Source organism: Hermetia illucens, chromosome 3, assembly GCF_905115235.1.
Source record: "Hermetia illucens chromosome 3, iHerIll2.2.curated.20191125, whole genome shotgun sequence".
NCBI lineage: Eukaryota > Metazoa > Arthropoda > Insecta > Diptera > Stratiomyidae > Hermetia > Hermetia illucens.
This window is the reverse complement of record NC_051851.1, coordinates 40,942,195-40,959,100: the sequence shown is the minus strand read 5'-3', so window position 1 is coordinate 40,959,100 and position 16,906 is coordinate 40,942,195. Positions and strand designations below refer to the sequence as shown.

At 44.3% G+C, this 16,906-nt stretch overlaps 1 protein-coding gene across 2 annotated transcripts in view; it reads left to right on the top strand.

The window, feature by feature from the left end:
* The window catches only part of LOC119653107 (steroid hormone receptor ERR1), a 246,955-nt gene that overhangs the window by 126,336 nt on the left and 103,713 nt on the right, over positions 1-16,906 (top strand). For both annotated transcript variants that reach the window (XM_038057627.1, XM_038057625.1), the window contains exon 2: positions 15,583-15,609. Coding sequence is in view for 1 of the 2 variants with exons in the window: in XM_038057625.1 (XP_037913553.1) it covers positions 15,583-15,609 (27 nt within the window). In the remaining variant the exon portion in view is untranslated. The remainder of the gene's footprint in view (positions 1-15,582; positions 15,610-16,906) is intronic.

Below are 16,906 nucleotides of genomic sequence, written 5' to 3'. Positions count from 1 at the left end.
TCGGCCAGTTGCTGTCAGGATTTGTTGAACGCGCGGACAGCCTCTTCAGACCACACAATCTCTCGTGTGTCTTTTGTTTTGGGGCCAGACAAGTACGCGTTCAAAACGGACTGGTGATGGGCGGCCTTGGGCAGGAAACGACGGTAAAAGTTTAGCATGCCCAAGAACCTCCTCAACTCCCTCACTGTTTTTGGACGCGGGAAGCTTGTGATTGCTTGCACCTTGTCTGGGTCGGGCAGTATTCCTTCAGAGGAAATGGAGTGGCCGAGGAATCTCACCTGTTGTTGAAGGAATTTGCATTTCTCAACGTTTAGGACTAAACCGGCCTCAAGGAGACGTTGAAAAATGCACTCGAGATGGACTAAGTGCTCAGACTCAGTGGAAGAAGCGACCAAAACATCATCCAGATAGACGAAACAGAAATCGAGATTTCGCAGGACTGAGTGAATGAACCTTTGAAAGGTTTGCGCCGCATTGCACAATCCGAAAGTCATTCGGGTGAACTCGAAGAGTCCAAAGGGTGTGCATATTGCCGTCTTTGGAATGTCTTCAGGAGCTACTGGGATTTGGTGGTATGCCTTGGCTAAGTCCAAGGTCGAAAAGATGCGGCAATTCGCGAGGTGATGCGCAAAGTCGTGGATGAGTGGAATCGGATATCGGTCAGGAACAGTCTGTGCGTTTAGCCTTCTGTAATCCCCACAGGGACGCCATTCGCCATTTGGCTTAGGGACCATATGTAAAGGGGAAGACCAACAGCTGTTTGAGGGCCTGCAGATACCCTGTTGAACAAGTTGTCCAAATTCTTTCCGCGCGATAGCCAGTTTCTGGGGTGGTAGAGGACGCACCTTCGAGAAAATCGGGGAACCAGTAGTATTTATGTGGTGCTGCACATTGTGCTTCACTGGTTTCGAGAGACTACACTCGGTAGTAATCTGGCTGAACTTTTGGAGGAGTGTCCGAACACGAGAGTCGGAGATGTCTTCCAAAAGAACGGAAAGGTTATTGTCAGCGTGAGATACCATTTGGCCCGACGAATTTAGGTTGGTTGTGGGGTCTATAAGGGACTTATTTTGCAAGTCCACCAGCAACCCATAGTGACACAAGAAGTCTGCGCCTAATATGGGGAAGCTGACATCCGCTAGGATGAAACGCCACGGAAACGTCCTACGCAAGCCAAGGCTCACGTCCACTTGCCTGTACCCGTATGTATTGATGCGGGAGGAATTTGCTGCCGCCAGTTTGAGGGGTTGTGGATATAGTCGATGATGCTGGGGTACGGGAAGAACCGAAACCTCCGCACCCGTGTCGATGAGGTAGTTGCGCCCGCTGAGGGGGTTGAAAATAGTTAGGCGACGTGGCGCTGCGCTCTGGGTGGCCGTCGCCAAGACCCCCCGCGGACCTAGTTTTTTGCGGTAGGCGCGAATTTGCAAGGTAGCGTACATCTTGTCGCTTTATCTCCGAAGTTACGATGATACCAGCAAATACCTTGGTCCGCAGGCTGTCTTGACGACCTGCTACCTGAACGCCCTTTTCGTGTGGCAGACCGTGAGCGAGCTCGCGACCTGGCACTCGAACGCTGAGCGTCCAACGTCGCCCGCATCTCGGCCACGCTGGCAGTTAAAGCCGCTATCTCGCGCCGTAAGTCGCTCACCTCATCCGACTGTGGTTGAACGGCCGCTATGGTTGGGCGAACGTACACCTCCTGTACCTGGTCGGCCGTCGCTGCTAGTTCCTCCAAGGAACCGGAGACGCAGGCTAGGATCGCCTGGGTGCCCTCCGGGAGCCGACGCAGCCAGAGCGACTTGATCAGATCGTCGCCGATCTTGCTCCCACCCAATTGCCTCATTTCACGAAGCAATTGGCTGGGAGTTCGATCCCCCAACGTTAAACCCGCCAGCAAGTGGTCTAATTTTGCCGACTCGCTTGCCGACAGGCGCCTGATCAACTCGCTCCTGAGCTGCGACCCCGATACTAGAGCCCGTCTAGGAAAACGCACAAGCGCCGCCGCCACAGTCATCGCCACCATCACGTCGGGGTCACCACTGTTCAGTCACTTCTTTATAAAAATATAATTATGTTTCTCAATTTTTTGTTCTTGCCTTTTTTAAGTTTTATTATATTGTTTCGAATACAATTTCTAGTGAGCGTGATTTTCTTATGTTTTCATAATATTTATTATATAAAATGATTGATTAAAATCTATCACTAATTAGGCAAAGTACTATATACAATCGCACAAAGATCACTTTTTTATTTAGTGCTTACACCGCCGCGGTTGGGAACAGAAGAGACCGACTTATTTCCATGCGGTCCTTACTGTCCCAACCAACGGCATTTTTCCACCGCTCATTCTCCACTCCCCGGGTGCGCTCAGAAAATGAGTGAGTGGAGAGTTCGCCATCTACCCGTCCGCATCCGCAACATTCGAAATAAATTTCGAATGCCGCAGATCCTGCCGCGCCACACGCTCACGTATACAGTGAGTTAAATAATTCTACATCGAATTTAAGGGGAGTGTAAATTTTTTCCATGAAATGAAAGGTCTCGGTTAGTACTTTCCAAAGCTGGTCTTAGTTTTGCAAAGGCGGGGAGTTCGGGGGGTCGAAAGTGATCATTTATTTAACGGGGTCATTCTCAGAAACTGCCCAACCGAAAAATCTGAAAAAAATCAAGAGGCTGCCACCATATGGTGGCTAGGCTCCGAAATACCTTCCTTACCGATATTCCTTCAAATAAAGTTAATAATAGTATATTACTATAATTTTCAGTAATTGGCTGCAGAACTCCCCAATGTAGTCCATAATATAGAACTTGATCCTACCAAGTTTGGTGAAAATCGCACTATTTCTAAGAAAGTTATAATAGGTCAAAGCTGTTAATTCTTTGGAAATTCAAGATTTTGAATGTCAATATCACCCGATTGTGGATATACTCACATAATATATGCGTATACTACGTATTACGTACTAATGGGATAAATTCGTTCAAATGTCTCTATAAAAGAAATACACAAAATCTTTCATATCTGAAGCGTGCAGCTTCCGGTTTCTCGACTTGTCTTCTCTTGCTTCTGCCGCTTGAATCGGGAAACATTATCTGTGGTCGTCCTCCAGACGAAGTTGTAGTTTTTGGTACACTAAACGTTCCGTCTAGCCATAGTTTGTCCTTTTTCAGAAATATCAATCTTTTTGGTATCTATAAAAGCAGAACACGTCGGGGAAAAGTAGAATCGATGCCGGGCAAAGCCCAGCACTATTGCCAAAACACCTTTGAAAAAAATATTTAGGAAAATAATCTGTCTAAAAACAGGACTCTTTAAAAATTGAATGAAAAATAAAACCGATAAAATCGTCGAAATCATCCAAATTGATCGGCATGTGAGCATTCTCTCGATTGGCCAGGAACTGGGTAAGGACCATAGAATCGTTTGGAACCATTTGCAGAAGATTGGATTCCAAAAAAAGCTGGATGTTTGGGTGCCACAGGAGTTGACGGAAAAAAAATCTCTTGGACCGAATCAACGCCTGCGATGCACTGCTGAAACGGAACGAATTCGACCCATTTTTGAAAATACAATAGGCAACATTCTATTGTGTCGTGCTGTTCCTATTAGGCGTTAGCAAAACTATCGTGTCGTGTCGGTCCTAGTGGGCGAGCCCCTTAATTCGTGTGGGTGAGGATGAGTCAGCCCGGAATCTATTCGTATCTATGCTAGGAAAAGATCCTGCCTCAAATAAAGCGATGGCGTTGGCCAGGGCGCCAGACAATTTTAAGGGATATCGAATATGGCGCAAAACCGGGAAGTCTGGAGATTCTTGCTAAGGCAGGTTAGACACCGGTTGCTGCGGCGGCCATAATGATGATCCCAACTCGTTCTCCATTGTCGATAATCGTGCCTACTCTTTCATTTTAAAAACCATCTTTCGTTTCCATTTGGAAGAAGGAAAATAAAGTATATACCCTGCAGAAAGAAAGTGATTAAGAGCGATAAATACATATGTATATACTTTGTATTTAGAAGTTTCCAATTTATACAAATTTTTTCACAATTTCGCATTCAAATGCACCAACTACGAATGATTTCAGAAGACATTATCATCTGAATCTTTATTAATAGCATCCAGACCAATATATTTGCATCGACAACAGATGCTGCTAGCGCGTTAAATGCTAGGCAAGGTGCTCCCCAACTCTCGGCAGACTTGGTGCAAATATTCAAATTTGACTTTCATGTCATCAATCAATTTTACCATTTTATTTAACGGCGAGTATCTCTAACATAAGGCCAAAGACTATTTCCTTTGACTCTTTGAATGTGTTGCCAATTGTTGATTAGCAAGTTTCTGGTCAATTTAATGTGATAGCTTTTGCCTATCTATGGATTAAAATTCTAATGTCTCCACTAAAAGAAGTCAATTAACCCGAGTGGCATTATGCACCATGGCATCCCATTAAAAATATAGAAATAACTCCTATCAGGGATGAAAATTACAATTCAGTTTTTTATGTTGAGTCGATTAATTAAAAACAGCTCGTATACACCGTTCCAAGTATTTATAGAATATGGAGATGTGGGTCCCAACAATCCTGGTGGTTCCTAGGTTACGTCAGGGTTAAGTCCAAACATTCTCTTTCAAAAGGTCTCTTCACGTATAAGATGTGCCGATTTAAAATCGATTGTTTCTAGTTTCTACCCATTGATTCCGAAAGGCCTATGCAGAAGCTCTTTTGCATTGCAATGACACTTTTTTTTAACTACACTTGAAAAACACTTAGATTGAGTTTATTCGATTTTGATACCAAGTGAAATCCAAGCGAATGACATGTTGGTCTGGATAACTTTGCAAGGTTAAATAAAAGAGGCACCAGCACTTCCTGTGGAATCTATTTTTAGAAGACGCCAGCAGCACGCACATGCACGAGAGGAATGGGATTATGTATTTTTATACAAAACTATTATCAGCATTGATTAAAATCAGACGCCGAATATTATGTTTTTCATTAATTTAAACGAAGATGAATTATGTCATCAAGCATCTTCAGTTTTGATGTTTAAGGATTTAAGATTTTGTGTACAACGAAATCTTATTAAAATCGGTGGCCTGTTTGTGTGTCTATCTGTCCGTCTCTCTGTCTGTTTTTTCTCTGTCGATGGAAGGTCGAAAGTTGCACTTGCCAGACGGTTATGTGGGGCCCTTACCCACTAAAACCACCTTCTTCTCCATATGGTATTACATCGCGGGGCTGGATTAGAATTTATTCTGTACTCATATTCACGTTCGTGCTCCTCTGTCATTCATTCTTCCGGCCGACTTCTTCCTGCCTAAGCTTATAAATGGCTGCTATTACCTTTTCGACTTCAGTCCATATCACCTTCTTCAACATATAATGCATAATGTTAGATTGAGGAAAAAGTAATGTCGTATTTTGTCAATAGATGGCGACGCTTAAACATATCTTGTGTTGTACTTGTCGCATTGGGTCATACTATACGGCGATTTGAAGACGACAATCTGGACTACAGGTGTTTCTTTGACAGTTTTACGATCGTACGTTTCAGTCTCAAGTTATAGCGCGTCAAAGATGGAGTCCACCAAGGAAGAAATTCGCCATATTTTACATGTTTACTACCTGAGAGGTAAAAATGCAACGCAGGCGGCCAAAAAAATTGTGAAGTTTATGGGTCCGATACTGTAACGATTCGCACACCACAGCGTTGGTTCGATCGATTTCATTCTGGTGTAGTGGACGTCGAAGATACACCCCATATTGGTAGGCCAATCGTCGTAGAAACGGATAAAATCGTCGAAATCGTCGTAGAAACGGATAAAATCGTCGAAATCATCCAAATTGACCGGCATGTGAGCATTCGCTCGATTGACCAGGAACTGGGTAAGGACCATAAAACCGTTTGGAACCATTTGCAGAAGATTGGACCATAAAACCGTTTGGAACCATTTGCAGTAGATTGGATTCAAAAAAAAAAATCTGGATGTTTGGGTGCCACACAAGTTGACGGAAAAAAATCTCTTAGACCGAATCAACGCCTGCGATGCACTGCTGAAACGGAACGAATTCGACCCATTTTTAAAGCGGATGATGACTGGTGATGAAAAGTGGATCACGTACGAAAATCTCAAGCGAAAAAGATCGTGGTCGAAGCGCGGCGAGCCGGCCCAAACCATTGCCAAGCCCGGATTCACGGCCAGGAAGGTTTTGCTGTGTGTTTGGTGGGATTGGAAGGGAGCCATCCACTATGAGCTGCTCAACTATGGCCAGAACCTCAATTCGGCCCTCTACTGTAAGCAAGCCGACCGTTTGAAGCAGGCGATTGACCAGAAGCGGCCAGGATTGGTCAATAGGAATGGTGTTCTGTTCCACCAGGACAACGCTCGGCCTCACACATCTTTGAAGACCCGCCGGAAGCTGCGGGAGCTCGGATGGGATATCCTATCGCACCCACCGTATAGTCCGGACCTGGCACCAAGTGATTACCATATCCCCCGGTCCATGCAAAACGCTCTTGGTGCTACTAAGTTCACCTGAAAAGAGACTAGCGAAAATTGGCTGTCTGAATTTTTTGCAAATAAGGGGGGGGGGGGGTTTATAAGAGGGGGATAATGGAGTTGCCTTCTAAATGGCAACAAGTTTGCGAACAAAATGGCGCAAATCGGATAATTCTAAGTATATTAAATAAAACGTTAAAATTGGATCACAAATACGACATTACTTTTCCCCCAACCCAATATTTTCGGCTTTTAAGCGCTTCCCGGTTGTAGCTTCTAATGCAGCCGTCTGAGCTACAAATCTCGGGCAGTGAAATAAAACGTGTTCTGCGTCTTCCACAATGTTCGGGCACTTTGTATAATATGACGAATTGTCCACATTGTGCCCCAATCGTTGCAGATATGCTCGGTAACGCCCGTGTCCGCTCAAAAGGCGTGTTACGTCAAAACCTATTTCGCCGTGTGATCGCTCGATCCATTTCCGAATATCACATATGATTTTGTGGGTCCAGCGGCCTTTTTCTGACTCGTCCTACCCCCTTGCCCTTCATCGATCGTCTCAGTTCGTGTGAGCTGCCGCCGAAGGGCAGGAGTTTCTCCATCATAAAGAGGTTGTCGTTCTCTCGCCAGAATGTCGATCGAGATCATTTCTCCTATCACGTAAGATACTTTATCGGATATTGTTCTGTATGCGCAACATGTTTCTGGATGCACTTAACCGATGCGCAACTCCAATTTTCCTCTCATTTATTGTATTATCAAGTGCATCTGCCCACACTGGGGCTGTAAACTCAGCATCTGCCCATTGAATTATGAACGATGAACTTTTTTGAGAAAATCTATTATTGATAGACCAGTAGCTTATTCCAAACTACTATTTTATTTTATTATGTATATATATATAATATATATTTCGGGAGCAACTTACTCCCTTCAACAGTACAAAGCTACCTTTGTACTGACACATAATAAAATAAAATTGTAGTGGTACTGGTCTATCAATTTTAGACTTAACTACAAATAGAAGACAATATCTAATCTCTTAAATCTATTATATGACTGGGTTTTTGACTGTGAAGAAAAATCAAAATATGTTGTCACCTTAATTTGTTTTTCCACTACCTACCGGGAAAATCGAGAAGTTAAGCTTAGAATAGTTATTTGTGAGTTTTTTTAGAGTAGGATAGGTGAATGCGTTTACGCACAGAGTGTTGGACTCTCGCAACAGTACGCCGTCGGACTACCAACTAAACACCTTCCTGTTATCAGAGAACTAGTCTGGGACCGTTTGACACATTACTTTGAGCTAGCCCTCCCGCTTTCCCGGCTTTGGGAGCCTTTTAGTCAGGGAATCCCTTTCAACAACGGGAGGGGAGGGGCGGAAGGGAGTTGTTAGCTCAGAGAACCCCTTCCTATCCGGTCCCTCCGCCGGTCGAGTTCAATATTCTTTGTAATAAAAAGAGCCCGAGCATAATGCGCAATACGACTGTAGTTGTCAGCGCTCTTCAGCATCTCTCTGACAATGTTGTCTGGAGAGAGCTCTCCTGTGTCTGCATAAAGCTGCTGACGAAAGCCGTCCCACCTCTCGTAAGAGAAAAATGTGTGATCAACGTCGTCCATCACTCCATTGCAGAACATACAATCAGAAGTTCGCGCCTTCCCAATCCTGTGCAGGTAACACTGAAAACCTCCACGCCCGCTTAGAACTTATGTAAGGAAGCATTCAATCTCATCGTGCGTTCTGTTCCACCACGGATCTAAATTGTCAATGAGCTGCGCAGTCAGCTCATTTTGCTAAGAGAATTGCCACTCGGTAAGGATGCGTTGACATTCTTTACGGGCAACCACATCTCTTACGTTGCCGCCCTTACGGCGATAGATAGCTTTACACTCATTGGCAAGAAGGGCAACGGAGATCACTTCCGCGATCACCATTTCGACCGGTTCGGAGACAGTGCGATAAGCAGGCGCCACTCACAAAGCTCCCTATCTCTCCACTTGAGCAAAACGTTTATGATGCACTTCCTTGTCAAGGGCATCAGCCCATACCTTCGCGTCATAGAGCACAGACTGTGTTGTTCCCATAAGAAGACGTCTCCTAGTACATATAGGGCCCCCAACATTCGCCATTAGCCGACTCAAGGTCGAGACTCCACCTGCTACCCTGTCCGCTGCTGCTTTGATTTGTTCCACCCCCAATTCGAACATTAAACCAAGGTATTTAACTACTGGTTTTCGCTCTATAGTGAACTCGCCGATCGATATGGGACGCAGGATCGGGATTCTCCTTCTGATCAAGATGATTACTTTGGTTTTCTCCAGTGCAAGGCTGAAACTATGAGCAGTCATCCATCCGCTGTTTAAGTAGACTATCATAGGTAGCGTTCCAGAGGTCTGGCCCTAGGATGGATCTCTATGCTACTCCCGACGTGATTTCCATCCTCCTCTGGCCCTCTAGCGTCTCATAGAGCAGGGACCGGTCTTTCAGATAATCCCACAATATTCGCAAGAGATAGCTTGGCACGTGGAATGAGTTTTCTAATATGCCTAGCATATCTGTCCATCTTACGGAATTGAAGGCATTTCTGACACATTTCTACGACCTCTATAACAGCATCCACTGTGGATCTCCGTGTTCTGAACCCGAACTGCTTTGGGGATACGCCCCGCCAGCGCGGATCGCTTCAACGAGTCTACTCCTGGTGAGCTTCTCGAGCACTTTCCTGGCCATACCCAGCCATTACATCGGTCAGTGTGCAGACTGGAGCTTCGGGTCTCCTTTACCTTTGCTGATCAACGCGAGTCCCCTGTCCTCCCTCCTTCAAGCAAGCGTTGAACGCCCTAAGCAGTCTGGTTGTGATCTGGCAGTTGGCGGAACACCAGTTTGTAAACTTCCGTCGGGATGCCATCAATACATGGCGCCTTTTTGTTTTTCAGTCAGTGAGAACCGCTTTTTCGAGCTCTCTCCTTAGGAAAAGGGGCAATCCTCGACGCTTTCCGCGCTATTGACATCAACCCATACAGGATGTCTAGGGAATAACGCCAGTACAATGCGGTCCATCCGGTCGGTACTTAGCATACAGGGCTTCTGCCCCGAACTTCCGGGTGACAAGCTTAGCCAAGCCAAGTGCCCACGGGTCCTCATTCAGCTCGTCGACCAGGTTCTGCGGTGCTGCGGAGTCTCTTTTTCGCTGATCTATACTGTGGCACATGCCTCCTCGTTGGCGACCAAACGTAGGTCGGTAAATTCTGCCGCTCAACAGTGCATAGAAGGCTTATCGCGGCTCGCCCCTCCGGCATGGAAACTGTACACACCATCGATACCAGGTTCATCACTGAATTTACGACGGTGTTAGCTGCGAAGCTACCACGCCACGGAGCGCCCCCCAGCGCGGCCCTGTCTGCTCCAAGAGCTTCGACGAACTTCCATCGCGACATTACACAGGTAGGTAGAGCGCCGGGCTGGTGCTCGCCGGCAAGTAGCGTCAACCACGCGATGTGCTGGTGATCACTTGCCGAGAAGTCTTCTAGGACTCGCCACTCGTGACCCATGATGCCAGAGATTCCGACGCAAAAGTGACGTCAGGAATGCTTCCTTCACAATCTAGGCGCCAAAACGTCGGTGTTTATCCGGTATTTAAAACTACGAGCCCGGTTCTCGTCGCCATTTCCAAAATCCTCATTCAAGGGCCCTAGAATTAAAATCACCGGCTACCAGTATTCGCCCCTCTATGTCCGAAACGACATCCTCCAGAGTGTCAAGTCGGCGCCGAAAGTCCGGCATCGTCTCATCCGGCGTCAGGTAAACACTAGAAAACGTTATCCCTAAACACGAAGTCGAGCGTCGTCCTGAACCTAGATGATAGCGATTCCGGATAAGTCGAGATGCCATAAAGCCGGGTTGCTATTTCGGTATTGCTCGCTGATTATCACTAGATCAGCATTTACTTCCACAGCGAACTGAGCTAGCAACTGATGAGCGGTTGCACTCCGGTGCATGTTAATTTGTAAAATGCGGATCATTCCATTCGCGCCCTAGCCCTTTCCAGTTTCGCCCTGGAAATTGGACACCGTCCGTCTAGAGGAACGTTGCCGACCGCATACGCTTCACCACTGCTGCGCATTTCCTGACGAATCTTTCCTCTTAGGCTCTAGCTAGGACGGTCGGTTATTTTATATATACATCTCAGATTTATAACAACGCTTAATTAACAAATTGGTAAAAAGGGAGATATTAAGGTAAAGTAAAAGATGTAAATTGTGCCCCTTTTGAAAGGGAAAAAACCAAGCTATTAGCGGTTGTCTTGAATATCGGCGTTTCTAAGTCATCAGAAATACCACGCGAAAAAGAGGGAAAGTAAAAGACAAGATCGACTAATTTTGCGAAAGCTCAAGAGGCTCGAACTGCAATCTCCCAGAGTATTTTGGATAACGCGAGGGACACTGGCGTTGAGGTATATCGTCATACACTACGTAGGCGTTTCTATGAAAAAGAGTTGAAATGAGGGAGGAAAACTAAAAAGCCGAAATTAACAGAAGCGATGCGGCGACAGCAATTTCTATGGGTCCGCTTAGGTAAATTTAAAGGTTTGGTATAAAACAAAATCTTATTAAAATCGGTTTACTCTCTGTCTTTCTGTCTGTCACATGCATTTCTCTCGGAGACGGTTGAAGCGATTCACACCAAATCTGGTGGAAACGTGGGAACTGTGAACGCTCACGCATACAGTGAGTTACATCCTTTTACATCGAATTTAAGGGGAGTCTCCATACATGCAAAAGGGGGGTGTAAACATTTTTTCCACCAAATATAGTCGTATGGGGTATCAAATGAAAGGTATCGGTGGGTTGTAGGTCATTTATAGAAGCGGTAACTGAAGTGGCAAATTATGTTTACACAAGAAAGGGTGAACACTTTGCTGATCTCTGTATGGTCAAAAAGATTAAGTATCCACCAGCAGTATCGATTTGTAACTGCATTACTGAAGAAGGACCTAATCCAATATATTATAATTTATTGAAGATACATCGCGATCGGGGCAGTACATTGACAAAGGGTCTTCGTGTCATATATCAACAATCTGTAGCTTCTGCGTGCAGAATATGCCTTCATGCAGGATGTCGCACCTTGTGGGGTTAGAAAAACAAAAACACACATTTTTCTCGGAAATGGTTATACCGATTGGCACCAAATTTTGTGAGAAGGTGGGACATGTGAACGTCCACAAATACTACTACTACATCGCTCCACGTGGGATTTTAGAGGGGGTCTCTATAACTGCAGAAGGGGGGGTGTATTTTTTTTCACAGAATGTATGTTATTTACATAGCATGCTAGTGCCAAGCCTAGGTAAAGGAGAAGGGATTTAAAGCAACGTATCTTGTACTATCCTCACTAAAACAAAAATAAGCTGAAATCAGGGAAAGAGATAAATAAGGTGTAGTTGAAATTATTCCACCATGTTACATCCTACCTAATATCTCTTGGTGACGGGTCCCGCGACAGGCCGGCCAAGAAACCGCATCCGATATCGCTAAAAACAAAGTGATCGGGTTGAGTAACGATGGGGCTCGGAGAAATGCTAGGGCGCCCACCTCAGTCGACGCGGCAGGGCGGGCCTCGGTCCTGTCGGGAAATGGGCAAGGGTTCTTGACGCATGGACGGCGTAAGTAAATTAGTCCGAGCAAAACAAATACGTATCTGCACGCTAAATATTGGCACCAGGAAAGATCGAGGAACTCGCAAAAGCCCGTCGGAAAAGGCGCATTAATATCTGCACCATACAAGAAACCCGATAGTGAAGTGCCAAAAGCTGCGATATAGAACGTGAATGCGGTAAAAATAGCTATAAACTTCTCTATTTTGGTAGTCCACACACTCAATACGGTGTTGGCATTGTCATCTCAGGGAGTTTCCGTGACGTCATTAAAGAAGTCGAAAGAATTTATGACCAACTGATGAAGCTCACCATTATATCAGCTGGCTGTACTATTTACTTCTTCATCACGTATGTATCACCGAGAAAGATCTGGCGACTTCTCGATACAAAGACCTGCAACGTCCCTGCATCACGTGGGGACTGAGTTAGCTTCAACATGAATAATTGAATGGGTGGTGACCCAGCTTTCAGCAGGGCCCGCTGGAATGGCAGGAACCTGAGATGATGGTTGGTATAGCCTGCGATTAATCGGTGGCATTCATTGATGAGTGGCCGGAGGGAAAACATGGATTTGCTGATTGCCGCTTAGCGCAACCGATGCTGAGTAGAAATTGTGTTCCTCGGATGGAAGGCGATCGTTGGTCATAGTTTGGGCTGGAGGCACACTCTTTTGTAGTTGCACTGGAGTGATGTATGGCAGGCAATGGAGGGTCCCTGTACATCTAAAAGGAGAATGCCAAATTCTTTTACGCCGAATGTAGTCATGTGGGGTATCAAATGAAAGGCCTCGAGGAGTATTTTCTGAAATAGGTGCTAGTTTTGGCATTGGTTACAATGTCGATGAGTGAAGGGGTCGAAAAAGGAGTAAATTACTTCAAGGACCCATTCTTAGAGACTATTCAACCGAAAAATTTGAAAAAATTTGCACAGGTTTCCAAACTATTTCTTCGAAAAACTTTACGTTGACAATAATGTGCACGGATCGAAGTGTTCGCATTGTTTCTCGAAGTTGCTCGATGAATGCGTTCGGCTGAATGTGCTTATCTTCGGACGCAATAAACTCCTGTTGTCCCGTAGAGCATCTTCGCACTGGATTCTCCGATATCGTCCTTGTAATTATTCCACAATCCAAGTAAAACCATAGGGAGTACATCCATCTACGCTGGGTTCAGCTCATGGCACATTATGGAGACCTCAAAAGACCAGACCAGCGTTCCAACATTCCGTTCGCTGCATGGTGATAGATGATGCCGCTTCTTTCATAGCTCATTTGCTTTGTTAGGGCTGTGAAAAATGGTAGACTCAAATTGTATCCACTGAACCGTAGTTATTGTGCATGGAAATCGAACTCGAATAAAACTTGTTGCAACGCGTGCGGCCGTTTGACCTGGGGATGGCGCTGCGAGCCATCTTAAGTACCGGTTCATCACGGTCAGACAATATCTGAAACCATTAAATGCTATCATCGGGTCGACTAGGTCTAAGTGCACGTGCTGAAATCTGCCGTCTGGTACGGCGAACGGTAGGATCGGGCTATTTCTGTGTTTTCTGGTTTTGGAGCGCTGGCAGGATACGCAGCAACAGGCTCAACTATGTATGTCCATTCTAACCCAAATGATATTCTGTGCGATTGTTTTGCACGTTGCGCAGCTGCTAGGATATGAGGGCTCCTAAAAAGTACCGAAGATGTGCCTGCGCAAGGTTCTTGGAACAAAAAGTCAATCTGGTCCCAAGGAATTGTCGCACACTTTCTTTCTTCGATCACCGCATGGCGCTAGCGATGTTCTGTGTGAATTTAAAAGTACCTGGAGTTGAAGATCCCCTTTTTGTTCGCTGGTAAATTCCTCAGCATTGACTGCGGCCAGCAAGCTGATTGTTTCTATCCTCAAAAACACACCAGCCACTTTGTTTTTGTCACCCTAAATATGTTTTATATTTTTGGTGAACTCTAAGATGAAGCTTAGGCTTTGTTACGATGTTGTTTTTTCCGGTTTCTTCTGGAATACCTACGTAAGGGACTTGTGATCGGTTTGCACTGAAGAATCTCTGCTCTTCAGGTTATATCTGAAGTGTTTGATGTTGTTGTGAATGGCGATGAGATCCTATCCTAAACCTATCCTATTATAAACGCTGTAACATTTTTCCGTACCAGAAAACATGCGTTGGAAGAACGCCAGTGGTAGTCAATGGTTGTCTTGCAGTTGTTCTAGGACTGAACCGATTGGGGTGTTCGATGCATTCGCTACTAACGCGATAGGCTGATTTTTTTTTTAATGGACGAGGTAAGTTGCTTTCGGCAGCGATTCTTTGCAGTCTTAGAAGGCTTTCTCTGACTTAAGCGTCCGTTTTATTGGTGTCTTATTGCCTTTGTTCACGTTACCTAGGTACTCGGTCAACGGCGCTTGAAGGTGTGCTGCATATTGTAAAAATCGTCTGTTGAAGTTCGGTGTTTCGGGAAATCTTCGAAGTTCTTTGACATTCTTCGATCTTCGGTGGAAATTGCGTACCGCTTTGACACTGGACTCTGGTGGGCCTATTGCATTCCCCAGGTATTATATTTTATCAACGCCGAAAACACATTTCGTTGCGTTTCTTACGATTCTAAAATTACTAAGCCACTCTAAAACGATTCGTACGTATTCCAGATGCTCGTCCCGATTGCTTGATACGATTAAAATGTCATTAATGTGACATCAGCAGAAATCAAATCGCCATATAGGCGCCAGACTCCTTTCTTTGGCACCAAATGTAGCATGAATTCGAATCCCTGTTGTGCGATTTTCAATTTGTTGTATCGCCGCTTGTACGTCTTTCTATACAAGGAAAACTAGAAACGGCATTTCTAAATATAAACCACTTTATTCCATCCGAGAGTACTATAACTAAACTAGAAGATTATGCGCTGTTGCGGCTGATGTCTCGATACTTTTCTTTACCGATGCTGCTGCCTCGCATGGCAAAGTTCGCAACCAGCTGAGTTGCCAAAAATTCTTTTTGGCTACCATCTATTGGGTTTTCTAAGGATTTATTGAACACTCGTCGTGTATAGGATACATCAGGATGAAGAGTTGATTTGTATAATAATAAAAAAAGTCGCTAAGAGCTTCTTTATCTTTTACGTTACCAAGGTGCAGGCCGGAATGAAAAATAAAATGTTGATTCTGTATTTCTATAAAAAATCTTATTCCTAAAATTAACTTAAAAATGTTTTATTTGCGTAGAAAGTTGGATACTAAGATTTAGATTTTATGAATAATTATTGTTAAGATTTCCGGATGGATAGTTGCTGAAGATAAGCTTTATTTATCTTAAGTCTGTACTTTTAATCCCTCACTCCCCTCCATCAATTAACCTCAAAATTCAAATATGTTATGTAAAAAACCTCAAGATTTCTTATGTTCTACTTTTCTTTCCAGAATTCTACATTTGTTGATTGTGGCAAGGTAAGTGCAGTATCTTTATTGATGCTATTTTCTCTCCCAAAAAATGGGTTAAGAAATTCTATTGTTGGTTCTCGACTGCATTGCTCCGTTAATCTACTCTTCATACGCTAAAGACACGTGAAAACTATAACAATGGAAACATCCTCAGAACTCTCTATTCTACGATTTATTGTTTTAAGTCAACGTCATAGTGTAACACTAACGTAAGATTATTGACAAAAATGAAGACAGCTCTAATTGTATAAAACTATTATTGTGATATATTACGTAAATTGATTATTACGAATGTACGGTCGTAAAATTACAATATATACTGTGGAATTATGTAAACAGCAATTAATACCCTGAAGAGCTATTACGGGATAGATAATACAACCTCTGATAAGAGGTTGAAGATAGAAGTATTCACTCAGATTTTTCATATGTGTATGTTAATAACTCGGCAAAACATTAATTTATTTATTAACAATGATGCGAAATGCGTCAAGGGCCTGTAAAGATTGAACAATGATTGCAGTTATCTTATTGATGTTTGCAACTTTGAGGACTATGCCAAGAACTATAACAATTTCTATCAATTGAATCTTCTTCCTATAAATGACCGGTAGAAATTGAGATTATTTTGAGCATATGTATTTCTTTTGTCCGAGTAAGCTACCTTGTGATAGCCAAAGGGTGTGTTGGTTGACAGTTAACTGAATTAGATTCATTATGGACTCTACAGAACGCTACATTAGATGAAATATGTGATCATCGACCACCGCATGAGGTGCTAAAGGGATAGAAATCTGTGGGCTAGCAACCTGCAAATTTTGAAACTCTATTGCTACCCAAACATCAACAACGCATCGGATAGGGGCTGACCTCGTGGCAACGACCTTTGGCTATCAAAAACGGACTATGATTGGTTTCTCGAATGAACGCACGCCCCTCGACAACGCTAGCGAGGGAATGCCAGCAATATGAACTGGACATTCTGAACCTAAGCGAAGCCCTGGAAAGCTTAGTGATAGCAAACGCGAATCCGATGTCGGGTTGCATTCGACGGCTACCGCAAGACGCGCTTCCTTGAACTAGGAACCGGTTTCTGGTAGACTTCTAACTGCTAGATTTCGGTCCAGATTAAGGAGCATCACAACTATACAATGCGACGCACCAATCGGCAGCAATTAAACGCGTTCAGTGGAAGCTTCCTAATGGTGAAATTATGATCGTGATAAGTAATCTGAATGCCAAAGTGGAATCTGTCAACACCTTACTCGGGCATGTGATGGGGAAAAACGGTCTTGGCAACCGC